At 42.7% G+C, this 28,000-nt stretch overlaps 2 protein-coding genes and 1 long non-coding RNA gene across 5 annotated transcripts; 2 read left to right on the top strand and 1 right to left on the bottom strand.

The window, feature by feature from the left end:
- Position 1: 1 nt before the first annotated feature.
- On the top strand, positions 2-16,110 carry LOC102046293 (lysosomal acid lipase/cholesteryl ester hydrolase-like). Of its 2 annotated transcripts, XM_055721121.1 has the most exons (11): positions 97-126; positions 372-448; positions 3,822-3,960; positions 5,968-6,082; positions 7,143-7,341; positions 7,959-8,068; positions 9,364-9,500; positions 10,070-10,210; positions 11,721-11,792; positions 13,608-13,676; positions 14,682-16,110. In XM_055721121.1, the coding sequence occupies exons 3-11, from the start codon at positions 3,829-3,831 to the stop codon at positions 14,913-14,915; spliced, it is 1,209 nt and encodes a 402-aa protein (XP_055577096.1). In that variant the 5' UTR covers positions 97-126; positions 372-448; positions 3,822-3,828; the 3' UTR covers positions 14,916-16,110. The 2 variants fall into 2 exon arrangements, with proteins under 2 accessions (XP_027653316.2, XP_055577096.1); XM_027797515.2 differs by lacking the exon at positions 372-448 and having other exon boundaries at positions 2-126.
- A 269-nt stretch (positions 16,111-16,379) lies between these two features.
- On the bottom strand, positions 16,380-27,732 carry ANKRD22 (ankyrin repeat domain 22). 2 transcript variants are annotated; one of them, XM_055721122.1, is made up of 6 exons: positions 27,096-27,732; positions 20,948-21,139; positions 19,010-19,114; positions 18,621-18,698; positions 17,645-17,743; positions 16,380-16,850 (listed from the first exon to the last, which is right to left on the bottom strand). In XM_055721122.1, exons 1-6 carry the CDS (start codon positions 27,114-27,116, stop codon positions 16,773-16,775), a joined length of 573 nt encoding a protein of 190 aa, XP_055577097.1. In that variant the 5' UTR covers positions 27,117-27,732; the 3' UTR covers positions 16,380-16,772. The 2 variants fall into 2 exon arrangements, with proteins under 2 accessions (XP_055577097.1, XP_005433785.1); XM_005433728.4 differs by having other exon boundaries at positions 19,010-19,117; positions 27,096-27,686.
- LOC106631727 (uncharacterized) lies at positions 21,177-24,426 on the top strand. Its single transcript, XR_001335563.3, has 3 exons — positions 21,177-21,551; positions 21,747-21,883; positions 24,260-24,426. It is a non-coding gene; the product is annotated as an uncharacterized LOC106631727 (long non-coding RNA).
- Positions 27,733-28,000: the final 268 nt, after the last annotated feature.

The raw sequence follows: 28,000 nt of genomic DNA, 5'->3' as shown, positions 1-28,000 counted from the left end.
CCCTGAAGTGCTCATTGTATTTTGACTTCCTTTTATCTGCGCAGGTTTCTGCCAGTGAATCAGTCTGCTAGTGGCGACAGACCAGGAACTGCGGCAGAAGACACAAGCAAGGCAGTCAAAGCAGAGGTAAGTTGCTTGTGCTTATGTGTTCATGGTCTTTTTTTCTCTGCTGCTTGCCTCCATAAAGGGTTTGGTTTTGTGCAGTTGCTTGTAAGAATAGACAGCTTTTTGCTTCTCAGATCTGTAAACCTATTGCTGTGCACAGAAGTGCTTGTTTGCTCAAGTTAGAAGACAAAGACATTTGGCCCACTCAAAAGGGAAAAAAAAACAAAAACCCAACTATTAAATTTTCCTTTACTTGTTTTCTTCAGTCTGAGAACAAGGGAATGAATGTCCCAGTATTGCAACAGCATGTGTAAACTGGACCTCCTGCTCTTGCAGTTTTAAGGTATGGTTTCTTAGAGTAAGGCAGCAGATTCTCATGATTTTAGTCACAATTGCTTCTCTGGTTGGTGTATGTATACCTTACAGCTTACATGACATAAATCTTAGAGTGCTTAAAGCACAAGGATAGAAAGATGAATTTCTGGAGGGCTTGGATTTTGTATCTTAGTCTCACTATATCTTAGAAATTCCTGAAGAACTTTTGAGAGTATGTTTCTTTCTAACCCTTTTTCCTTCTAAGTATATTCATTTATGATAGTTTACTTTGCCCAGTATTTCCTTAAGACTTCATCTTCCTACATAAAAACATCTGTTCATGTCTCCTAACTGTCTTTATTCTGAAAGTTTAAGGGACCGCTGGCCTGCCGAGATTGATATTACTTAGCCTGCTGTACTTGATTTAAAAGGTGAATACCTGGAAGTCCATGAGCCATGCCAGCTCAGCCAGGTGATCACAAAGTGCATTGAGAAAAGTTTGCCCTACCAAGAGTAATAATTTAGCCTTTGAATTGCCTCAACTAGTCTTGGTGGTGATTTGAAAACAAGCTGAGACATTAGGAGAACTTTTTTTCCCAAATAAGATTCCCCGTGCAGGGAGAGGGAGGCATATTTTACTCCCACTAAAACAGAACAGAACAGCAGAAAGCAAAAAAAGAGTGTTTTGCTGACTGAGTATGTAGTTGTGAGGCTTCCTGTTTTGACAACAAAAATTAAGTAGTATTTGATATACAAAGGGAATCAAATGGAGTGTGTTTTGATGCCAAGTTTAAAATTTTGGGTGTTTCCAAATGCTGCTTCATTCCAACTGCCTGATGACTCATGAGTTTCTTTAAATTTGTTCAGTGAAATTTAAAGGTTAAACTGAAGACCAGAAAAAATTCAAAACTCCTTCTCCTATAAGGAGATTTAGAGAATGCAAAAATCTCTTGGTTACTCCCCCTCACTCCCACAAATCCTGCTCATCTTCCCCATTACTTGCCAGGGACTTGATCTGTAGCTCCATTTCCAAGTCCAAATAAACTTCACAGAGTGGCGTGCCTTGTCATAGCAGATGTCTTATGCTAGAAGCAGACTCCAGAAACATGTGGCTGCATGAGAGCCTCTGCTCTTCATTACAAATTGAATTTTCCATGTCTAGTGGACCTGGCAATGCCTGGTTTCAGAAAGACTTGCTTCCTGAATCTGCTTAACTTCCTAATGCAAACTACAATACAGGCAGGTATCCTACGAAATTCTCTCACAAACCCCGATGCCCAGCCATGCATGCTGTGGCTACTTTGAAGCTACATGGACACTGACTAGCTGGCTAGTTCACTCTTGCTGACTGCTCAGCTGGTTACAGAACATACAACAGTTGCCTTCTGCCTGCTTTCCCCCCAGCCAGGCACTAACCCTGCTGAATAGCTCTCCGAAGCAAACAGTCCTCAGGAGATCCTGCAAACCCCATCATCTTACAGGCTTGTATCTCACTGCTGAACCTGCCAGATATATACCAATGACAAAAAAGTCAATTACAGGATGGACTGAAAGATGAACTAACATAAACACACTGCAGTCATAGAAACATGCCTTCTTCTGAGGAGGAAATCAAGCCTACACGAGCAGTAATGTCCCCAGTCATTACTGGTGAGGCAACTTTACAAGACACCTTGATGAGCTGAAGCCTTACGCTGCATTACGTGTCCCTTTTGTCCCATGGATTCTATTGTTGAATATTTAGGTAGCCTGCCTGATCTTTATGGTCCTTATCCACATGCAGAATGGCTACTACTTTTCTTTTCACAGCCCTCACTCTGTCCTCACACCTGCAGGCACAGCATACAACAATTGGATGTATAAGGGCTTTTCCAGAATGTGCAAGCACAGTCCTAAACTTCATGGATGAATAATTTTTGTATAGGTCTTCAGATTGGAAAGAAAAATCCTATCCTAACTACTTGCAGCTCTCTCATAGGCAAGGAGCACTGAGCATGTCAGACCTTCTCTTGCTCTCCAAAGAGTTTTAACTAATAGTCCCACACCCAGTAACCTTCCGGGACACTGAACCTGCTCTTCCCTTTTCTAGGGAGCGTTTGAGTCAAAATTTGCATGTTGAAAAAAAAGTCTGGGAAGCTCTCAGAAAGCAGTGTTCCTGCAGTCAGTGACTGGGTTCTAGAAAATAAAGACTAAAACTTGGAAGCATATCTGCTGTAAATGGAGTCGGCGTGAAGTGCTGTTAGACTGCACTCTGCAATTTCTATTCAGAAAAGCTAATCTGGTACCATCAGTCAACTCAGGAAAGGGAAAGGTCTCACATCCTCATGACCAAGACAAGATTTGCAATATGGACAGTCATTTCTAAGAGATAAAGGAGACAGGCCCTTGGCAATGTGAAGGCAATCTCAGGATCCATTGTTCATTGCTCTAAAACCAAATCATTCTGCAGTTCCTCAGCTGATGGCAGCCATTGATTTTGAGAGACAGAAACTTCGGGCTCAGAAGTAGCAGTAGGAAAAATGCAGTTATCTGGGGATAGCAGAACAGGTTCTCGGAAGAAGTGGGCACCGAGGGGCTGGTGAAGAATCCCAAGGGGATGGTAAATGGAGACCTAGATGACTCAGTTTCAGTCTGAAAGGCTGACTGGGAACTGGCTCATGGGGCTTCTGGGGAGCCACACAGGGTCACCTTGTTCACTTCATATTGTCAGAGGAACCCATTTCAAAGAGACCTTGACCCTGGTCTGGGTCACATTACCCCATGGAGCTTTCAGCACAGGCTGGCACTGATCTAGTGCAAGCATATTCCATCTCTTCCCCCTGAATCACCCCTGGCTCCTGCACAACCCTTCACGAGCCTCACTGGCTGATGCCTCACCCCAGCACGCCACTGAACAGCACCAAGAATGGCATTTGATCTCAAAGGTAGAGAAGGCAGGTGGAAACAGAGCCCATACCAAACCTCTCTCACCTCATTCCTGAGGAGACAGGAAATAAAGAGTGCTTTCTTCTCCTCTTACCTCTCCTGCTGGAAGAGAAGTAGCGGCAGATAAAGACAGACAAGCAGGGTGATGATCATCTCAGATACTCACGCTTCTTTGTCAAGCTTCTGCTAGACTCGTGCCAAGAGCTGGCCCTCTCTGCCAACCACAGCTCCCTTGCCATCTGCAGAGTGCTTGTGCATGTTCTCACACGGTATCCCCAAGTGTTCTCCTCACCTGTTCTGCAACCCTCCCTACAGCATGAGCCATAGACAGTCCCTCCTCACACAGGTATATTCTTGCATTCCCTTGGGGAACAGACCTTGGGCAACCTTCAGGAGACACCCTACTTGGGTCTTCCTGTGGAATTCCACGCCACTCTTCCTAATGCAAACACCCTTGAATGTGCTCTTTCACACAGCCCCAAGATGTGGCGCCTCCTCGTGCTGCTCTGCTCCCAAGGAATTGCCTTTTCAGAAGGATTCACAACACCCTCCACTCTGAATTCACACACAAGCCAGTACGGGAAGACTCGCAACCCTGAATGCTTTATGAACGTTGTAAGTTGGGTCACTTTCTTTCCCTTTCTTTCTAAATTGTCTCTCCCAGTACCACTACCACTGCTCCATCACTAACAGTCCCTGTCAGGAGGCTAAGAAAGGCCCCTTCTACATTTGCCTCTTTCCCAACCTGCCTTTTCCAAACCCGCTGCACTGGAGTCAACACTGCAATGAGGGCTGGCTCTGAATGTGCTAGGAACAGACGCGATTCTTGTGCATTGCACAAGGACAGACACATAGCACTGCAATGGAGAGTGCTGGCTTCTACTTTTAGATCCAAGGCCAGGCAACTCCCTAGAACTTCCTGAGGGACACTGGGCATTCAGGCTACTGAATTTTGACCCCAGCAACAGGATTCTGCCCTGAACTGTGGCCAGAGCACAGATTGCATGCTCCAGTCCATACCAAAGTGAACAAAAGATTTCTCTGCCTGCATTTAGAGTAAACCCCAACAGATATATGATGAACACGTGGCTGGGCCATGCCTCATAACACTTGTTTGCGGTCATCTTTCTCAACACATGTTGGTATTTTGGGCTACCACATAAAGAAGGGAAGAGTACAAACCTGGCAATAGGACAAAGATTCCTCCAGCACTATAATAGAGAGCACCAGCCTAGAAGAAACCTTGATGCTCCTGTCCAAACAGTTAGAGCTGCCAGAAAGGATTCCTTTGCAGTTGAGGCATAATCTGGTTTCTACTCTCAAGGGAAGCAAAGTCTTCCCCTTCTGTAACAGCCTATTTGCTCAGTACAGTAGTAAAGGAGGATGAACCCCTCCTGCAAACAGCAGATTCTCACAACACAAAGTAATCCAAGACACCTTGCTCTGAATCACCAAAGATTTCCTCATAGTGCATGCAAAATGAGGTGTAGGTGGTCTCACGAGTTTCTTAGTGACAAGAGCTCCACCCTTGTTTGCCTTACCTGTGCAGCTTGCCTAATCACACTTTGGCAAGAAAAGATTCATTATGGACCAAAACCCACAGCTTTTGGCACTGTCTAATACAGATACTGCTGCATGTTTACTCTCTAGAAAGGTAGGATCTGTATCACTCATGTAAAACATGACAAACTATCTCCCAAAAGGTTAGTCACTCAATACAGTTCTGCTTTGGCCCATAATATGGAGTCCAATACCAGACAACCACCACCTAAGCAGGTCTGAAGAAGACTTTGATGCATCTTTTTAGAAGACCTGTGATATTTATTCTCAGCCATGGCCCCTGTGGCCAGGGGCCTTGCACTACCATCACAGAACAGCCCACATCCACACCGCTCAGCTTGGTTACCCTCCAAAGCAGGATGGCTTTATGTGAGCTGCTTAATAGCATCATCCCTGAGGTCTGAAAGAACAAAGGTACATCTAGGAGAAGTAGAGAGCACTAGAATGCTCAGGGAAAAGCTGCTCCCAGGACGGTCCTAACACATGGCACCACATAAAAGCAAGTTGCAGGGCCCAGCAACAGTCTCATTTACTGCACAGTTGAACTCCGTCATCCTGCCACTCTTATAAGACTGTGTAGTGCTTGGGTATCACTGCTACAGCAATTACTACCTAGCCAAAACCTAAACAATATGGAGTATATCAGGAAAGCTCCAACTATAACTAGGTGCTCCTACCTGAGCAAACGCAGCTCTTGGTATTTCATTTGGAGGGATACAGCATTAAAGAGCATACACAAACCACATCACACAAGCACAGCTCAGCTGCTCTCACTTCCATTTGCGTCTTCCAGCCTCCATGACGATGTTATAGCATACATCTGATCATCCCCAAAAGAGAGAGTCACAGGTCATGCTATCCTACAGGAATCTCTTCTGGGTCCCTTCCTACCAGTACAACACAGACCAGTAGAGAAAAAAGCCAGCAATATGTTATCACATTCATCCATCTTCCTGGCACATTCTTGTCTACCTTCACATTCCTGGACAGAAGCAGCCACCTTCTGTACCCATCTCTACACTGTAAATGGATGTTGACAAGCTCTCCTTTGGCTTCCCACAGAGTGAAATTATCAGATATCATGGATACCCCAGTGAGGAATATCAAGTTACCACAGAGGATGGATACATTCTTGGTGTTTTCAGAATTCCTGCTGGGAGGAACAGCCAAAACACAGGTGTGACACAGGTGTTATAGGACATATGGAAAGTCTGAAAGCCAGCTCTTACGTGGGTCCCCCATCTTTCCCCTTTGCACATGCAATAGCATGTTCTACACCTTTCCTTAGCAGGAGCACCTAGTCAAGAATGTGGCCTGAATTCTGAATCCAGCTGAAGCCCACACATTCAGTGTCTCTTATCCTCATTTCAGACTTTTTCTAATAATTTTGTCATATCCCAGTTTTTTTCTTTCCTGCGGGCTGATGGAGGGTTTGGTACACTGGATTTGGGGAGTGTTTGCATTAACACCCTAAGTAATATGCATTTAAAATAGAAGCCTGACAACAGTTTCTCAGGTTGGGCATATGAATATTAATTCCTAGCCTTCTGAAGGACAGAGATATTCTCAAGGAATGTCATAAGAGATCAGGTCATCAATGAAAATCAAATGCATTAAATGTGTTTCATCACTTATTCTGAATGGAATAAATATTTATGCTGGAATTTCAGGTGCCCTGGATTCTGCTACTTTGTTTAATACTCCTTGTTAGAATTGTAGAATAATTTATTTTAAATGTCTCCTCCTATCTGTATCTCCTTCTTTGGATATCTGGACCTCCTTACTCTCAAAGTAAGGTTAACCAAAGTTAATCAAGGGCCTCTCAGCCCTGCTCAGTTGGTAACTGAATGAACCTAAGGGTAGATACGCTTATTTGCAACAATTATTCTGTCTTACATACACTGTTATGTCTTCAGCAGTTTTTGGCTATGGGTAGATGGTTTCAATGTAGGGGCGTCTATGGTGGCTTTACAGTGCAAGAGGAGGTGGGACAGGCCTTCTTATTAAATTCTTTATTTGCCATCCTGTCATGAAATGGTTATGAAATATCATGAAACAATTCCTGCTTACATGGAAAAAATCCTTCAGGTTTCTCAAAGCAATATCTGTGCATAGTTCTCCTGGGAACTTCCTGAAGAACGAAAGATCTAATACCTCTCCCAAACTAAACTCTTCACCTCAATCTTAAACACACATTAACTACTGCTCCAATATAAGAATACTTTCATCTTTTCCAGGGAAAAAGCCTGTAGTGTTCCTACAGCATGCTCTTCTAGGAGACGCTACCCACTGGATTTCTAACCTGCCCAACAACAGCTTGGGCTTCCTGCTTGCAGATGCTGGCTATGATGTCTGGATGGGAAACAGCCGAGGGAACACTTGGTCTTTAAAACATAAGACCCTTAATCCCAGCCAGAAAGAGTTCTGGCAGTTCAGGTACTCTGTAGAGGGAGAATTACTCAAGACAGAAACTTGGAGGCAACTAGATAGCTTCAGCCTGATAGTCTTTACCTAAATCAGCATCAGAACAGGGTCTACACCAACCAAGGAGAGTAAAGAACCAGATAAAGAAGGATGGTCACTGCTACTCAGAGTTGGGTGCATCAGCTGGGGAGGAGATTTCAGACACTGGGAGATTGAACGGAATGTAGAGGAAAAGGGAGACAGTGCTGTGAGAAGGAGACCAAGAACCTCTACTGCAGCAGACTGAGCAGCCTTGTCTAGAAATTTCTGATCTCTCACAGCTGAATTAAACCAAGAGAGAAATAAGTTTTATAACCCATGCTGGTGAAAGCAAGGATGAAATTCAGTTCCCCAAGGGCTGCAGCTGACAGGTGAAACTGGCATCTCCTTTGCAGAGAGCCCAAGGCATCAGGCAGCCTGGCAGTACAGCTGTGTCCCTCTGCCCCCTTCCCCAGCTCAAGCAAGAATGCAGACAAAGTGAGCAACCTCATCTTTCAATGGGTCCTGGTTGGTGCACTGAACAAAGCTGACATTCAGTAACTCACACTGTGATAGCCAAATTACCTGCTTTTTGTGTTTCTCCTCTGCAGCTTCGATGAGATGGGTAAATATGATATTCCAGCAGAGCTGCACTTCATCATGAACACAACTGGACAGGAGGATGTATATTATGTTGGTCACTCTGAAGGCACAACAGCAGGTAATGTCAGGACACTCACGGTTCACAACCATTCATCTTCCTATCTGATCAGTAGGTGGGTCTCCTATTAATTCAGTTGTTTTTCTTTTTTGTGGAGAGCTAGCAAACATAGAAGTGCTTTCTGAACTGAGATTTGGCAAATACGCAAAACTTTTCTAAAAACAGCTTTGGTTACCCTTAATAAGCAAAGAAACCTAATAGCAGATCCAAACAGAGTTCAGCTTTTAAAATAATGAGAGACATGATGGTGATTATTTACTGGGTACTTCAGGTACTGGCACTGGGTATTTTTCTTAAATTCTCAGCAACAGGCATTTGCATAAAGTTCATCTTTCATATTAAGGCATGCATTTATTTTCCTTGTGAACAGGAAGGAATAACTAAAATGATAAAACAGCACCTATAGTACATAATTTCAAATAACAGGAGAAAAGGAAAAAGAACTCAGCATTACTAAGTCATGTGACTTGATGGCAATATTACAATTTAAAGCATAGTTCATGAGTAGCTATAACTGGCCACATTATTGTTTTAAAACATATTGGCAGAGACTGAAAATTAGGAAGGAAAAAAACACTAATAACTTATTTTCTCTTAATGCCAGCCTTTAGCACGAACTCACTTTATAGCCTCTGAATGCAACTCACTTTCAGCATCAGCTGAAAGTTCCTGACGTTTATGGTTTATGTGTAAGATCCATGAATGGACATTGAATAGAAATGAGCAATTTCCAGTTCATTAGTGTAAACAACCCAGAAAAAAAAGAGAAGTAAATGTGGTAAAATCATCTAATGTCACAGCTCCAGACCTTTTCTTTCTTTTCCTCTCATAAGAGTATTTAAAGACCCTTTTGGCAAAATGATCTATCTGGGCTTTCTTCAGCTGCTGTGATGCAAACAATCAGTTGAAAACACTCAAAGCTCCTGGTATTCAGCTAATTATTCTACAGTTTCATGGAAGCATAAACATAAACCTTCAGAGATCAGAATCTGAAAAACTCATTTTAGAGGGAATTGATTTTATCATGTAAACCTCATTGACATGTTTCCTACAAAAGCTGTAATGATAAAGACAATGTCCAGACATGCTTTAAACCTCAGAACGAACTTTGCCTCCCAAATAAAGTTCATTTCAAAACTTAGCTTTAACGCTTGCCGTACTTAAAGCATGCAGCACAGACAAACATGGACAACACACAATCTAGCGTAATTTCTTGTTTGCTGCCAACTGCTTATTTATTTACTTTGCCTGTGGAAGATGTCATCACTAACTCAGGCGGTCTATTGTGTTTGCAGCCTTCATAGCATTTTCTACACACCCTGAGCTGGCTAAACGGGTGAAAATGTTCTCTGCTCTGGCCCCAGTAATCACAGGCGTGGATGCTACAAGCCCTCTGATTAAGATAGCAAGGATTCCTGAACCACTGATCAGAGTATGTAATCTTTCCTTCTAAAAGGCCCTATGTCTGACTTACCTTTGCAGGGTTCACTCAACCTAAGACGAAGTGTTCCCAGACAGGTAGGATGCTGATACTGAGCTTAGGATAAATCAAGTGCTCTTGAAAAATCTGTTCCCAGACTTTGTGGGGAAAATAGTGGAGATACAGGGCTTGTAGCGGCAGATCCCAGTGAATTAGGAGACTTGTGAAACTGTCTCATCATAGGACTCTTGCCGTTAACTTTTGCTGGTCTTGTGCAGGAGGAACTAAACCAAAGCTACAATAACAGCCGTGACAATCTCTGGGACTTCAGAAAGGAGTGAGCATTGAGGTCACTACACTAGAAACGGAAGATGGCTTCCTCCAGGATTCATGCCAGTAATACGAAGGAGGAAGGATATATGATGCACTATGGGAAAGAAGATGTTTTAAGGGTACTGGGAGGGCAAGCTGTTCTGGCAATCTTTGAATACTGAGTCAGGAGGCTAGGCTATTAGCATCAGTTTGCTGCAGAAAATGCTCCTGCAACAAGAAAAATGTATTGCACTTTTCCCTTCCGTCAGTTACTACTTGGCTGCAAAGGAACCATGCGCCAGAATGAATTTCTGAAAGGACCCGCGACACAGCTCTGTACAAGCCTGGATAAGTTTTGTGGTCATATACTCTGTAACATAGCTGGAGGCAACATCAGAAATCTGAACACAGTAAGTATGTGCAAGAACACCTACTCAAAGTAAAAGTGATTTGGGAAGCTACATTTGTGCACTCTGTCCTTATCTAGCAACTGTTACGCATATAAACGTACACAAACCACAACGTGGTTCTTAGCAGACCAAGGGAATGCCAGGACATTGTATGGTGCAAACAGTGCCAAACAGGACTAGAGCTAATGATGGATGGGATCAACAACTAGGCACATTCCAATCCCAGAAAGAAAGGATGGAATTCAGTCTGGAGCTATGTCACACACGGCAACAGATGTTCCCCCTTTCTGGGCTAAGCCAACCAGATTTTGGTCATACGCAGATACTCTTTAAAAAAAGCCAGTGAATGATGGAGTCAGACTTGTTGGTAATACAGTTCCCAGTTTCCTTCTTTAGCATGTGGGGACCACGGTCCTCTGAGTACTGGAATAATTAAAAGACAGGAAAAAGCTCCTTTTCTCTTCCCACTTTTCAGACTACTTGCATCAGAACTTGGTCCCAAAGCACTACTCTAAGGGGCATTTTCCCATTGCTGTTATCCTTAGAAATGGGCCCAACAGCTCAATCCACGACAGTACACCTACAGAAAGTCCTTCCACTGTGCCTGAGGAGTGCAACACACCTGCAGTGGGAGTCACAAAGACTAGTGCATCAGTGAGAGGGGACAGGAGAGGCAGGAGAGTTGTCCCAATGCTTGCCAACACAGGGATGCTATAGTGTGTCTTAAATCTACTTTACAGTGTCCAAACTGTATAGGACCTGGCCTGTGTAATATTTATTACCATAATATCTGTAAAGACTGGGGTCCATTGTTCTCCATTTATAACTACACATAAAAGCACATACGGGAAAGCACTGAGAATCAAAGGTTCAATGCAAAATCAATTAAAGACATTGTAGCTCTTTTGAATTGCAGAGCTAAACCATTAAGGATCTTTCCTGTCTTGGGTTAACTCACTAATGTGGTTCTAATCACTAATGGGCAAGATAACAAGTCTGAGGAGGAATCTAGAGAGATGGAATTGGAAAATCTCCGTAACAGAAGTATAAAAATACAAATAGAAGAAAAAGCAATTTGTTCTGTAAGCTGGCTTCATTAGCTTAATGAGTGTAAAGTGTACACTTACGGTGTAGTAAAGGACTAAAGTGAAGAGAAAAACAAATCTTGAAAAGACTTATACATGCACAAAGGTCTGCTGTGAGGTGAGAAATCTACTTTGAAAGGATTGGGGTGGGGGGTGGGGGTGTTCCCTGCTGTTGCTGAACCATAGGATCCCACAGTAGTACTATCTTCATGGAACAGACTCACTTTCATGGAGAAAGCGTGCAGATGCATTCTATTAACCAGCTATTCCTAAGTCTGCTTTTCACTTGTCTGTCTGATATTTGAAAAATAACCTGTTAAAATGGGGGTTTAACACAGCAGCAGTATGTTGTTCAGGTCTCTCACAGCTTTATTGTGTCACAACAGTGGATCACTGCCTTTGTAACACTTCTGTTTTCTCTTCAGAGTCGGATAGATATATACGTAGCACATTCCCCTGCTGGAACGTCAGTACAGAACATTCTTCATTGGCATCAGGTATAACTGCGCACTGACATATAAACAGACTCTTAATACTGCTTTTTTGTGCAACCAGTAGCCTACAGGGAAGTCCAGAGGTGATGGGTCTGGGAAACTGCCCATCACACCTTCTCACGTGCTCACCAGTCACAGCGGGAGCACTGTTTTCCATGGCTCACCAGACTATTGCCTGAACTGCTCCTTTGGTATCAGGTACTGACATTTCCCCAGGGCATATCTAGCTTCTCTGCATGTTGGGCTCTAATGGCTTCCAGCCTTCGTATTTATTTATGAAGACATTTGCCTTGAAAGCTGCAGAAGTGAACACAAGCACGGTCTAGGCACTTGGCAGGCAGTAGGAGGATCACGGAAACTTGAGCAGCCAGGGGACGAGCCAGACAAAGAAGTGATCTGGGTTAAAACTTTTCTTCCAGAGGGTTAATTGTAGCCTGGATCACCGCCCAAAGCTAGTTAACTGCACTAACACCTCTGCTGCTACAATGGCAAAGTGGGGAAATGTCTTACACTACTACATACATGACAAGCAACACCACTACAGGGATGTTCCCAACAGCCAGTTTTTTCCAAAGCCCTTTAAAGTCATTCTTGCCGCTGTCCAGATCCTGGATTCGAGTTCTCTAAAGGTGAGTTTCCATGTATGCACTGGCAGATCTGAGCTTGTTCTGCTCATGGTCTGAATCAGACCAGCACAAGACAGCTCCAGCCAAGAAACTAGACACATCACTGCATGTGTCCCAGTACACCTGCTGAGCCAGGATATATCCGCACACATCTTATAAGCAGACTCCTCATTTCTGCGAACACTTAATATGGGGAAGAGTATAGGTGTGCTCCTGAGAACACCCCTCACAAAAATTCCCAGCAGTCAGTCCTGCAGGATACACCTACCCAGAGCCAGGAAACTGGGACAAAACCATCCACGACCAGCCTGTTTTGCCAGCCTCTAACAAAGTCAAGGGGCTACAAAGCAAACACAGATACAGCAGCAGAGAAGAAAATAGCACAGGCAACACAGCAAGCAGATCTCTAGCACATTCCCAGCTGCCTGAAACCTTGAAGTCAAGGTTTTTTAAGCTGACAGACACTGACTTTCTCTCAACCTGTGTTACCTACAACCACTCACAAACAAAATTACTTGTCAGGTTAGTGCGAAAAATAAAACAAAAGTGACAAAAAAATCTCAAACAATAAACTCCAGACAAATGTATACTTAACTCTTCACTCATCAGTCTTGTAGGGCACAGACCATGTCTTCTGGGCAACACAGGCTCAAGGAGGCTAATACCTTGTGTCTAATGTTTCACCTCAAAACTGCTGTCAGAGCACAACTCAAGTACAGCCAAACACTTAAGTACAGAGCATCTGCAAATGTTGCCACTGCTGTGAGCAGACCAAACTGACACGCAAAAGACAAGAAGTGTAAGGAGAGATCTTATATTACACTAGACTAGTAACAGCCCTGACATATGATAGACATTCAGGTCCTATTTCCATGTGATAACTGAACCCAAATCTGCATCGCAAACAGGGACCCCAACTTCAGTTAACTAAGGTAGTAAAGCAAAATCTTAATAAACATAACAAGAAGGACAGCTGAGGATCAGGAGAAAAAGTTAGCAAGAGTAAAGGCGATGAAACCACTTACCCTACGACCCATCCTCCGTAGCCCTGGAATCCTGCAACCAGAAGAAGGGGTGGGAGTAACTCGTGGTTAGCTGCCTGAGCCTTGGCTTCGATCACAGGCAAGAAAACACCTCCTGCACTCTGCTTCTGGATCTCTCAACACTTACATCCTATCTGCTCTTTTAACAGCTAGTAGTTAAAGACAGATTTCAAGCCTATGACTACGGCTGTAAAGAAAACATGAAGAAATACAACCAGGTAAGGCAATTCAGTTTTTCTGAGAACTCATCCTCGGCTCCTGGCAAAACTAAGAATAGAAAAGTTCAGATTTTATCCCCTGTCATTGCTACAGAAAGGGGGAGGAGAGTGGTCTGAGGTAATGTTGCACCTGAATCTAATACTTGTAAGTGTCGAAGTCTATTCACAGACAAGGCATAGACAGATTCTTGCAGACAGCTAACAAGTTCATTTTGCCTCCCCTACTGATGCAGGGATGTGTCCAATGACATGTCAATTTACCTGCCATTCCCAAAAGGCTAAGAGCCACATCCAGGCTCTAGGACTGAATGAGTATGGAGCTCTTCACTTCCCCCAAAATCCTCAAGGTCTGCCTTTCAGTTAAGGGAGGAAATGAATCTCACAGCTACAGTGACCTCTCCAATTGGCTGACAATCATTTCACTTTTAATTAGCACATTTGACTTGCAAGTGTCCTGTGCTGTATCACGACAGGCTGCTTTTCACAGACAGAAAGGCTCCAGAGTTATAATCAGTCATTTCTACTCATGCACACTGTCTCAAAAATTTTCTAGAGGGAAATTATAAATGGCCAAAGTATTACCTTGCCACTTCAGTCTCAAGCATAACAACTAAGACCAACAGTTGCACTCTGTGCCACAACAAAACTTAAAGACCTTCCCACCCTAAATATACACATTATTAAGCTCCACAGTCCTTGCCTGATAAACACAGACACTGTGCTTTCCATATCCCAACCTGTGGAAGGGCACAACCGAATGGTAAACTGCAGGACAACTCTTAGCCATGCATGCAGGAAAGACACAGGAATAGGATGGATTGTTCCTTTGCACTGTAGACAAAGAATGGGGTTAGGGCAATAAACGCTGGGAGGGTGGCCTTCATCCTTACTGTTTTCCTGTAGTGAGTGCAGAAGGGAAAGAGAGAGATGCTTGCAAAGAATCCTTTCTCTAAACACAACTTCTGATATAACAACATTCACTCAGATCTCCTCCTTTTCTCACAGTCTACTCCTCCTGCATACAAGATAGAGAAGATAAGCATACCAATTGCTGTTTGGAGTGGTGGAGACGACAAATTTGCAGATCCAAAAGACATAGCAAAGTTACTTCCTCGAATTACTAATCTCATTTACCATGACCATTTTCCTGCTTGGGGACATCTTGATTTCATCTGGGGCCTTGATGCAACTGAGAAAATGTATTGGAAAATCATTGAACTCATAAAAAAATACTTTTGAAACCACATGCACAGTGTTGATTCACTAGGTAAAAACCTCCAAAATTTCTATTTGGCGATAAGGGTGATACCTGGGGAAGAGGTAAATACACAGATACACATCATGGATACCAGTATAGGTATTTATCTGCACTTGTTGGTTTCTTGCTTTCCTCATTGTTTGAGGTTTTCCATGGTATTATTGTGTCTGCTGTCTTCCTGAGAAGGTTGAGGCGTACAGGAATGAAAGCTGAAAACGTGAATATATTAGAGTACACACTGCAAGAATCACTTAATTTGGACAGCTTTTATTTCTCAAAGACTGATTTTCCTAAGCCTAAACTCTGTTGTTCTTGTGTATATCCCAGGTACTCCCCAGAGACATTCCCATGCCCAGGTAGTGTCTTTCCATGAAGACCCAAAAGTGGGATTTGCTCATTTCTCTGTTGAAGTAAAACTGACCTTTGTTTAAATTAAGTAATTTATCCACTTGACAGAGAACTTGGCTTGTCTGTCCCCAGGCTGCATCCAGAGTGTTCATTATTACAGGCTGAGACAGGATGGCTTTGTTTCCTGGGCTGTTTCTGGGTGGAGACTCAAGTTCGTATTGCCCAGCCAGGACCCTTTGTAGTTGGAGTCAGCATCCAAACCAGAACAGTTACACAGAAAAATGTATCTGTGTTCTGCAACACAGGAAGAATACACTATCTTGTCCATGCGTGTAGTCTAGCAGCCATTAGCATTGCTGATCACGGCATCTATCTTCTGAACTTATGACAGCTTACAGGAAATGGCCAAAACTATCAACAAAAATAAAGATCCATTAGACCAAGAAAGCAAGATACAGCAGCATTTGAAAGGAGATTCCCCTTTACTGCTGCATTATTAAATCACAAAGCACCAGGCCACATTAATACATTGCTTACCACTGCAGGTTTTCTTCTGCCTTCACCTATGCAAGAGAAGACTCATGAATTTATTATTATTTTGGTATATGCATCCCCCTGCTGCATGCACCACTCTGAAAAGCATGGTATCCTGTCCAGTCCCATGGGAAGTATACATCTAGTTCCCACCAACAGCATTTCATTTATTGATTGTTTTTTCTTTAGTACACTGTTTATATTGCAAAAGTAGCCAAGAGACTTGTATCTCTACTGCGCCAAACATATTTTCATTATTGTTTCTTAATGCATTAAACTAACCTGGGAATTGGCTTTCGTTGTGGTCTCCAGCAACCCATTGAATCTCTTTTTTGCTGTTCCTTACATGAAAAAAGGGAGAAGATAATCCTTCCCTTGTAGCAACATAGTGAGAATTAAGGTGTGTGAAACTTGTAGCAGGGATGGAAGGAGGAAGTGGTAAGCAGAGAGATCTATTCTCCCAGTCACTCCCACTGCAGGAAGAGAAATACTAAGAGGAAGGGTACCAGGCTTTGTATAAACTGCTGTGGCGTATCGTTCAGTTGTCAAATGTATCCCCTATGGAACACACACTCAAAAGAATATTTTATTTTTGCATTGGCTGCCAACCACTATGTGCAATGTTTATGCTTCCAGAAATATTGTAGCTAGCTTTCAAAATCCAGTCTATGCAAGTCAAGTAATAAAACTGGGCAAGCAAATGGGAAGGGCAATATTTTGAAGGCTATTGTAATCATTCATGGCTTAGTAAAATCAAATTAACTCCTTTCAGCCCATGTGGCCTTGTGGGTACTGACAAGTCTCACAAGAAATAGTCAAAGCCTGCAGCAAGGAATGAGTGGCTTTGGACCAAGTCTATCAAGTCACTGCCCTCAACCTGCTGCAGGACTTCTGCTGCTGCGCAAGGTGGATTGTCAGATGATGTAATTTTCTGCACGTTCAAGAATCCTTGACAACTACGAAGTTTTCCTTAGCATGCTTTCAATGTTGTGGAACTGTAATCTTCTTGCTATATCTAAAGGAGTCTCCCCATCCTGAAAGAAACAGATAAAATACATTGCAATATGACAGATATTGGTCAAGTGCAAAGAGCTTTCCTGTATTTGCTGCTCACATGCAGTGCTCCCCTGCCTAAGTTTCACTGTCACATCCTTGCTCTAAAATAAAGGTTTCAGAATGTGCTGGGCCTAAGATCACTCTCACCGAAGCCAGTGGCAGAGTCCTTCCCTCCAGCAGTGACAGCCATTCCACTGTTCCCTGGGGCTAATGACCAAAGTCAGTGCAGAGCTAAGCAAAGAGCTAATTTCAAGGGCAACGTGGGCAATACATTGCTCACCTCAACTGAGCGATGCAGATACTTCCAAGTCAATATTGATTTAGAATCATAGAATCATTTGGACAACATTTGAGCTTTTCTGATGACAGAAGAAGCTTAACTTAGCCCCTCTCAGAAGAACGGTGTCCAGTGGCACAAAAAGCACCTAGGAAGGCTTTAATTTCTCCCCTGCAGCCTGCATCTTAGGAACAACTGTAGGGCAGCTCTGAGTTAAGAAAAGGTACCGTAAAGATAGCTAAGAGATCTGCCAGTCTGGTGGAAGTGCAGGCAGTGTTTGCTGGTAGAAATCCAGCAGTGAAGGATTTGGACTTTAAAGTTGCTCTTGCCAACAAAAGCAATGGAGCAAACGTTGCTTTATACCCCACAGCAAACAAGTCTGCTGCCAGGAAGCTATCCACCCTTATTTTAAACTGCTGCACACCAGCTAAGGCCTACAACATACTGGTTCACTATCATGATAAGGAAATATAGTTATCAACTTCACCTTCTTACCTGATTCTTTACAGAAGTGTCTGCGTGAGCTTCAAGCAGTAGAGGAATGACTGCCTGATTTTTCATTTCACAAGCATAGTGAAGGGCTGTGTTACCAGACTGAAGGGAAACAGAAGCAGATTACTTTTAGTACTATTACTTCTTCAGCAGACCTTAGGCAAGCATGACTACCTGTAGCCTTATCAGTTTTCCCCTAACCGCTGGATGCAAAAGACACTTATCTTTTCCTGTTACAATGCACTGCACAGTAAAACAAATACATTTTCATAAGAGCAACAGGAACAAAAAAATCATCCCTTCCCCAGGATGCTGCTGCTAAAACAGGTCTGATAATTTCAGCAGGAAGCCAATTGTTCTTTACTAATTTCAGAGGATTCCATGATCTTGATCTTAACAACTATGTCTTAAGCAATACCATTTGCTCACCTGTCAGTGTTTTAGAATTTGGCGGCTGCTAAAATTGGGGGTTCTCTTTTTCTGCCCTAGAGTAGAGGAGCTCTACCAGACCCAGGCTAGTGGATACAGAACTGTACACATGGCAGATCAGCGCACTCTGAAGACCAAGAGAAGACACAGGGTCTAGCACTGTGGCACAACCTCTGCCCACAAATCTGCTCCAGCCCAAGAACTCATAAATCATGACAAGCTCAGACCCTTATATCACTAGAATCTTTATAGGATCAGGTATGTAATATGTAAGTTATCTCAACCCAGCTTGCCTGGATTCTCTTAAGAGGGCATGTATCAGGAAGGGAGAATTAGTTGATCAGCTGACAATTATTCCTGTGCATATTACAAAACTATTGCCTAAGTGTCTAGGGGAAACATTGATTCCTCCTGGTACATCACAGCCAGTTCAGTACCCAATCCTACTCTGAAAGCAGGACTGTGTTGCTAGAGGATTCTGAAGGCTTTTTTTAATATTGCTGCAAGCAAACATGCCACATTCGCATTTGTATAATATAAACCCACTTACAAAGTCTGTAGCATTAACATCAGCTCCAGCTCTAAGCAACATCTTGATCAGGTTTTCATTCTGTTTAGTCTTTGAGATCTGTTTGGTACAAGAGAAAGAGTAACATAGTAAGACAGTTATCTGCATATAGTATATTTTGGCTAAATACTGTGGTTTTTTCCAAGAAGAGTGTCTGGCTTCTGCAAATTCCAGACTGATGTAGTGATACAATTCTGTTAGTTTACTAGCTATATTAATGGCAAAATCCTTGCTTCTTCTGTTGCTCTCCATCAGTTCTTGCTTTAAAAAAGCAGTCCATATTCTATACAGGTTCCTGGCCTGAAATACTGCCATGAGAAAGATGATAAGGGGAAAGGTACAGGGCCTTTCCTACTTTCATCCAGACTCACCATAAGAAGATATCCAATAAGCATAACTGGCATGAGGATTATGATGAGCACATAGTCAAGGAAGGTAAACCGTTTTCTCACAGCATAATGCAGACAAGTGCAGTCCTTCTAAACAAAAAATAACTGGTTAGCACCAAATTCAGTGATCTGATTCTATTTGTTTAATATTGGCAATAGTAGACCATTTTATATTTCACAAGCTTTCTTTTAGGTTATCTACTAGAAATATTTCTCTGATTTCCAAGCAGAAACGGATACATGCATTTTGCTTCCTTCAGGCAGAAGCATATTTAACACATACAGGCTCATGGAAATTGGGCTACACATGCAAGAAGGATGTGGGATCCAAAGGATTCCATGTGTATGTCTGCAAACTCAGACATGGCTGCAGAGACAAAAAGGGAAGTGGACATCTCATGTGGCTACTACCGCTGCCCAGCAAGTCAAGTCAGCAGGAAGAATCCCCACAGCTCCTCTTCTTATAGAGGTGCTGGTTCCTGTAGGAAAGACATGTGAGAGTTTATGGCATCTCCTTTGGCACATGCAAGAAACACAGGCAAGGGGCAACACCCCCTAGCAGACTCCTAGTGTTTAAAAAGTTTTGGAATACAGAGTTTCAAAAGTATTTCAATACTGACTGTACCAAAGCAAGTAAAGGGCAGGGCTGTAAACTTGTGTATTGAAGAACACTTGTGTTAAACTTCTTGCAGGCTGTCAAACTAGGTTACAGGGTTACAGTGGGGTACACTGTGGCCCAAAGTAAGCAGAGAAGCCTTTCTGTGGCATCCTCTGTTCCCCATTCTCAGCCCTGAGCACCACAGTTGAGCTCTGCACCCAAGGGCCTGATTTCATCTGTGAAGGTGAAGCAGAGAGGCATTTAAGAAAGCCCAGGCTTTGCTAGCAAATGGCTACCAGTGCAATTAAAATGAGCTTGCGACAGAATACTGAACCCTTTCAAAGGGACTTTGCGGTAAGATGGACACCCTTCTGCATCAAGAACAGATGGGATAGAATATGCCACCTCACAAACATTTGCTGCCCTCCTATGAAATAAACAAATGTGCTGGAAAGCAGACACATAAGGTAGCCTACAAATGTGTAGAAACTCAGTAAACATTGCATTGGAGTATGAGATCACACAATAGAATTGACAATGTTGGGGGGGGGGGCGGTTCCTGTCTATTTATCATCCTTAACATCATGACAATAAATCACAAATGAAGCCAGAACACACATCTTTCTGCTATTTTTTATTTGTAACCTACATGGAAATTTACCACAAAAACATAATTCCTCATCACCTTAGGGAAAATGGTCACAGCTACAGTGCAAGACAGGTAGGGATTTTCTAAAATAGGGAACAGGGGAAGAAAGATGGAAGGCTTCCCCTCCTTGCCCCCAGCATGCTACTACATGTCATGTCGCTGTTCTATAGCATTACAGAACCAGGTCTGCAGAGGAAATAAGGAAGGTTTTCATAGTCTGTCTCTCCTCAGGGATACGTTTGGGACAGATGGGACAGGCTCTCCTTCAGACTTTCCTTTTAACCAGGGTGAAGAAAAAGACAGAGGGAAAGAAAGGCTACAGAAGGGATAGATACAAGCTGGAGAGCAAGATGAATGCAGAATGCTGCGTGGGTAAGCAGACAGAACCCACTGGGGACCAGGGATGTCCTGCAGCGTTACCAAAATAGGGAACGTGAACACACAGAGAAACTCCGGCTGGCAATGTTTATTACTTGGTGTGCATTAGCAAGTTACGAAAATAAAGGAGGAGACAAACATAAACATATAGGTCTATTGAATTATAATTCGGGGTTATACTTATGCCTCAGCTGGAAACAAACCTCAGGCTTGGCTGTGCTTGCCGGTGTCCCCACACACCCTACAAGAATCTCAAAGAACAGTTGCTGCAAAGGAGTCGTCAGCGGCCACTTACCTTGTTCCTGAGGTTGACATCAGCATTTCTTTTTAGAAGGTAGCTAACTATCCTGTTGTTTCCCTGTTTACATGCACAAATTAAGGGTGTGTCTCCACTGAAGCTGTCCTGGATGTTCAGATAGTTGCTGTTGTGCTCCAAAAGGAGCTGAACTTCATTGAAATCGTTATTATAAGCTGCCTGACAAATGGGCTGAGGAGAAAAGATAATATTTATCAGCACGTTTCACTAAGACATCCATACTTCCCATTCTGAGTTATTACTGGCACATTCCAAGACTGCTAAGCGCTCTGACAGAGGCTGTAGTTCCAGGTGGCTTCCAGCAGATGGCGGTAAGGGACGATCCTGCAGCTGCCGCGCCGCAGCGCTCAGCCGTCGGCCCGAGAAGCCACAGCCCTTGCACAGGAGAACGAACTTTCTATTCATTTTGGACGATGTGTCTATAATCCCAGAAATAAATCTGGTTCGCTTAAAGCCATTAAAAGAACGGCTTCCGATCTCACTGTACGAAGCAACAAGCGCTGACAAGCCCACGCTTCACGGCCGAACAGGAGGTACCGCTTCTGGCTGACTCATCAGCTCCCAGAGCAGAACCACACTTCAGGTGAAACTTGAAAAACCAAACCCCCGCAATGTTTCTTTTCTAGGGACTGAAGTTAAACTTCATATCTAAAAAATACGTGCACGTGTGCCCACAGCTCAGATCCTGCTTGGCTTTTGGGAACCGCTTACTGCTCGAGTCTTTGCTTCAATACTTCTGCACACCTTTGACCTAACCTGAAATTCCTTCCCCTTCCAGCAGCAAGAACTCAGACTAAGGAGAGGCTGAGAAGGACAGGAGCACGATGACTTTCTACAGGCCTAATACAGGCAGAAAAATAACAGTGGAAAGTGTGGCAAACTGGTAGCATTTGAAGTTCTCCAGTCAAAAAGAGAGTAAGTTACTTTCTTTTCTTCTGCCTTCAATACCGAGGGGTTTGTTCACCATTTTCCAAGATAGGCATTTTCTTTAAATATTATCTGCAGCTTTTCCTTCCCATCCTCCTTGTAACACATCCTAAATACCCTACATGAACAAGATCCAGCCCTGAACTCAGAGCCCTTTCCTCACTCCCCTTGCAGTTATCTCCCCCCTGCCCCCAGTTAAAAAGATTCGTATTATTTACACTGTCACTTCAGACAAACTTTGATCTACAACACAAGTTTACATCATTGGTCTTTAGTCTTCTGGACAGTTGCATAAGTGACTTTCCTTTCTAAAGAAAGTTATGTATGTGTTTATCAGACCTTGCACCACTGCTTGTTCTGGTTTTATTATATCAGACAAAACTCTACAAAGAATACATGCAATATTGTAAATTTGGACACCTGTCTGTATTCTTATAAAGGCCTACATATGCCATTTGCTATTATGTGCTCCTCCAGAACCAGAACAGTTTTAATGATTCTGAGGAGAAACCCCTCTTTCAAATCGTGCTCGGTGTAAGTGACCTGCACATCGGTGCCATTTAAATGATCAGTTTGCTCTAGAACCTCAATCTCTGTCATGTCAGTGTCTAATACTGTATCTTCATGTTCAGGAAAGAAGAGATCAAATGGGGTCTGTCTGCACCTCTGATTTCCCTACTGTTCTTGTTATTAATTGCTTTGTTTATTTTTGATGATCTTAAAGGTCTTTTCTAACCTAAATGATTCTGTGATTTAAAGATGAAGGAGATCTGCTGTTGGGTTGAACATCTGCTCAAATCCCAGCCATTTACCATACAAATTTGCTCCTTTCTAGTCTGATTCTTGCAAGTTCAGTAGCTCATAACACCAAATGACACAGTTTTGTCTTTTATTTCTGTATTGCCTCAAAGAGTTTTATTTGCTAGGCCATTAAGCCCAAGGCATTTCTGACTCATACTCTGACACCCGTGGGATCTTTTTCTAAACCTTACACTACTGTTGAACCCAGTTTTAGAGCCATGAATAATGATGGTGCACTTACCATTCCCTACCAGACTATGTCATTTGGGACTGAAGTCATGCACAAAGACTGGCACACAAGAGCCATGCGTGCTCTTTTACCTACCGGAACCGCCTGTTCCCAGAAAACATTCAGGGCACAGAGAATGTAAGGAAGCAGTTCTCATTCATTCCAACAGCTAATACATGGGTAACTGACGTACTTAAAGTATTTTTTAAATTATTATTATTCCACTGCAGTGGCTGTTCTTTGTAGAATTGATTCTTTCACACATTAATACATTCCATTCATATAAAAAACCCCCACAAACCCAAACCAAACTTTTTTCCTGGTTTTATGGGATTTTCTTGAGGACCACTCTGCTGGTTTGCATTCTAGAAAATGCCTTTTGTAGTCAAAGAAAGGTGAAAAGTCCATTAGATCAGACTTGTACTATACCTCCCAAATTGACAAACAGCATTCTGTGACCGGAAGGGCAAACATAGGTAGCAGAATATTTGAGTTAGGAAACAAAGCAATCCAAACAACTATAAGCTCATTACTTTGATAACAGTAACAATAAGACTTCAGAAAAATGTGTTGGGGAAGAATAAAGATAAGAAAAATTATAGATAGGTGGCAGTCGGTCACCTCCATAAGGCATCAGAAACAGCAACCAGTGGCAAACATTGTATTAGGCAGTCTTTCCCACAGAAAGAGAGCTGTTATAGAAAGCACTTGACTGGGATAGTGGATACAGTTCTTGTCATCTAGGTCCAAAAATGAGATCACACTATGGCAGGAGCGTAAGACCTCTATACAAGTGAGGAATATGAAAAGCCTGAAGAAAGACCGATTTGCTTAGCTTGGCTAGGAAGAAAAGAGACAGGTCTGTAAGTGTTCCAAAATAAATTGAAGGGTAAGTATTAGAGAAGAGCCAATTAATTTCAAGGAACAAGGTAAAAAAGGTTATATACATCTGGCCAAGCAGTTTAGCATGAAAATTAAAAAAAAAAAAAAAAAAAAAAAAAAGATTTTTAGCCATGTGCAGAGTAAAGCTCCAAAACAGGCTTCCAGTAGCAGCAGAATGGACACAAAACCTGACCAGCTCCAGACTGGAGCTTGAGAACTGTGCAAGGATTTCCATGGCTCTGAAGCCTCTGCCACAAACCTCTCTTTCTGCCTGTGCTTAAGATTGTTTTAAACAATTCTCCAAACTTTGGCCAGAAGACAGTTACACACAGTTAGACACCACCTGCCTAGAATATCAGCAGTGAGGCCAATTACAGAGTTAGGACAATGTTATACACAGGCAGTAGTTTCACTCCAAAACCCAAGAAAACACATTTCCTTTGTATCTACAGAAAAGCAAGGAGGCCTGAAGTCTGGAAACCCTCACTCGGCTTTCTACAGTGTTCAAAGACCGCCTCAGCAATGATGTAGCTTCATGACCGGCTTCTGATTTGTGTTATGGTTATTACATTATTGTTATACACCCGTCAAACACAAGAGGGAAATAAACCTATGAGATACATACTCAGAATAACTGGGCTTCACATGCAAGGTGAAAGCAGTATCAGAAGAATCCAAAGTTCATGCCTCAGGGTCAGGCTCAGCTGTAAAGAGGAGCAGGACTATGAGCGCAGAAGTCTCACAGCAGTGTAAGACATTCAGGAGAACACCAGCAGCTTCCCCCATTAGAGATGCACTAGCAGCTGGAGCACAGACATAAGGTCTATGGCATCTCCTTTTGGCACCTCTGGGAAATAAAGGCCAGTGCTCCCATAACAAAAAACTCTGAAGAAGCATCAGTGGGAACTGAGCTCACAACTTCTGGAAAGGTTCACAGGCTAAGACACAGAGAGGCTGCTCTCACCCACACCACATTATTTATGAACCCCAGTGTCCTGAATGCCGCAGAGAACCAGACCCAGTCCACCTCCACACTGTAGCAGGGCAGACCCGGCACAGGCACATCAAACGCTGCTCCCAAGGAAAGCACAAGCTCCAAGTCTGAAGGGAGAGGGAGCAGGACCAAGATGCCAGCTTAGCTGAAGCGGAAGCAAGCACCTTTTGAACTGCCTGGCAGCAAAGCCCTTCACCTCTGCTCCAGTTCACACTCCTGCAGCATCACCTGGCATTCAGGCAAGATGCACCCTGTGACCCTGACAGCATGGCGCTGCACAAAGCATATGATGGAAGGGGGGGGGAACAGAATTGCAACACCGAACTCCTCCTACCTCCACCAGTGGTGCCTGTTTGCTGCCGCAGCATCAGGGCTAACTATGAACTAGAGCACATGGCTCTACCTGACTAAAGAAAGCAAAAGGAAGACACTGGGGCCTGGAAATTAGATTTTGATTATATATGCCAATGATTGAGTGATGTTCATGCAAGTCAGGTGTTCAAAGGAAAATTGAATATGCAGTTTTAAGCAAAACCTCTATAGTTAGATTAGAATCTCTCTTTCTGCAATACTAGTTCTTCTACAAGCCCTTCAAGAAAGGTGAAAATTAGTCATAGGATGGGCAAAGGTTTTCTTGGCAGAGATCATACAGTACAAGATCACCCGATAAGGGCTGCAAGAAAAGTAAAATAAACCACTTTCACTGTTAGGAAGAAGAACAATATCACTATACAACTGATTTACTTATTTATTTTTAATCAGTTATGGGCCATGTGATTGAAATCAGGACCTGGTAGTTTACTCAGATCCAGATGAACTACCACATCTAAATTTGTCTACTTGTTTTCAGAGCTTCTTGCATCTCCCTCTGCCTAGCTTTGCTGAGCTAGTAACAAACCATGAGCTATTTAGCAAGTTCTACCACACATAAAATAAGGATTAAAGGCACAGCACTAAGGACAAAGCATTCAGCCAATAAAGAGGAGACTAAGGTAAAGCCAGTCTATCAACTGGGAGAGCACTATCAGATTATAATTGCTTCCTCCTTTGAGATCTGCAGGCAATTGCCTAAGTTACATCAACACATTGCAGTTGTTTAGACAAAAAGGAGACATTTCGTAACATCCAGATATTCTGAACCAATCCATAGTCTCTTCTGTGCACTAAAATTCATCCAAAGCATGCTACAAACTAAATAGGGAAGTCTAAATTATGTTTGTGATGTTGAGGAATGTGCTAGTATCCAATCTGTACCCCTCAGAAAAGGCAACTTACACTTTCTTATTTGTATTTCTCTAGATTTCTGTCCTGTATAAAGAAGCATACTTTTTATCCACCAAACCAAACAGTGTATCACTCAAAATTTTAAAGGAAGAGAATTATGTATATGAAAATACTAACTAATAAGCATGGAAGTATGGACAGCATTTGAACATTCTCTAAACACCACTTAATTAAGCTAGATGACACTGTTTTCTTGTACAATCTTATCTCAGAGTAGCAGATCTGGAGAGAGGCAACAAATCCTTTCAGAACAAGGTGCAGTCTACACAGCCCATCACCTTATGAATGCACAAATTCAAGCTGCCTAGAACACTGAAAGAGAAGAAGAAAACTTTTAAAAATAAAGGGTGGCTTTCAGCAAAGAAATGTAAGCTTTTAAAGGAACCGCTATGTAATTCTGTCTCCAGAAAAAGAAACAACAGTGCAATCCACTGTATCCACAGTCAAAAAGGACCAAAATTCTCATTTGATCCCAAACGTAGAAATGGAAAGTTAATAAAAAAATAAATATGTTTAGATAGTATTTATGCTAAATTTCAGGACTATGCTAGGTCCCAGACCCAGGACCTCGGTCTGGGGACAAACCCATAAAGAGCTAAAAATAAATAAATAAATATCACATTCCTAAAACAATTGTGGGGTGGGGGGTAATGTTTCCTTAGGCATTAGCTTTATGACCTATATTCAATATAAGCCAAGGAGCTGTTTGCAGTTTGCAAAGCCGTTTGTCCTTTGCCCCTGCCCAGAATCATTACGATCTCAATACAGAACAAAAAATGTTGAACACATACTTCCTCTGTGAAGTCACAATAATTACCCTGGTTATTACATTTTCTTTACTCCTGCAAACAGTACTTCTGTCAATTTGTAATAGCCAAAGTACAGCACTTCCAGAGAACTTACAGATCTGTATAAGCCTGTGCATGCAAGGCTGCAAAGGGAACAAGCCAAACCCAGCGAGTCTCTGTATCTTCAATAGCTTCAGTCACTGTGCAAAAACGGTCACCTACCTCCGAATAGAGTATCCCCATGTCTACTCTTCACTGCTTGAGTTCGCTCTTGTTCACAAGCTCAACCAGTTAACCTCACTTTAAACGCTCTTAAGCTTGTTTGATTCAGGTTAATATTTAACTTAAAAGTATCACTCTCTTAAGCTACATTTCCTTTAGGTGCTTTCCAGTTGGTAGCATGAAACAATTGTCTCCAGAAACCCAGCCCAAGGAGGCAACACGAGAACAGCTTACGGGAGAGACAACAGAACAAGTTACAACACACAGGCATTTTCCTATGTCCTTTTTGCAAGAACAGCCTCCAGTTACCTAAAAAGGAAAGTGGCAAAACAGGCTGAGGACAGGAGGAGGCAGAGGGAGAGGAAGAAAGTTTCACAAGTGAAGAAAGGGGGGTGTGGGGGGTGTATAGGAAAAAAAGCATGAAACCTAAACCCTAAGTGAACAGTAGCTAGATTGCCACCCAAGCTACTTCTGACTAAAACTACTGAAAACCCTCTGCAAGCACACCTCAAGAGGCTTACTGGGAAAAGGGAACCAACTAGATCCCACACACTTTAATGAGAGCTCCTGATATAATTAGCTTCAGTCTCTTACTGAACAGGCGAGCCGCTTTCATCACCTTCTGCTCAGTCTCCTCTTCCTAGCCCAGCCAAACAATGGATATGATTCATGTTTAACCTGCTGATCTTATATGTTAATTGCGTTAGAGCTTCCTTGGGATGAGAATTACTGTTGATGCCTCGATTCCTTTTGCATGTTCATGGCTCTGAGGTTAAGATGCTGATAGTATTTCTGTACTACCCATAATACCTTTTCCCTTTATAGTTTAAATTCACATTTCCTGTATTTCAAGTATATTTTAAAACAAGTTCTAAAACATCTGCATGTAACTGTCCATCTTAAAT

This window comes from Falco cherrug, chromosome 9 (assembly GCF_023634085.1).
Source record: "Falco cherrug isolate bFalChe1 chromosome 9, bFalChe1.pri, whole genome shotgun sequence".
In the NCBI taxonomy this organism is placed as follows: Eukaryota; Metazoa; Chordata; class Aves; order Falconiformes; family Falconidae; genus Falco; species Falco cherrug.
The sequence above is the reverse complement of the archived record's forward strand: the minus strand, read 5'-3'. Positions and strand labels throughout refer to the sequence as shown.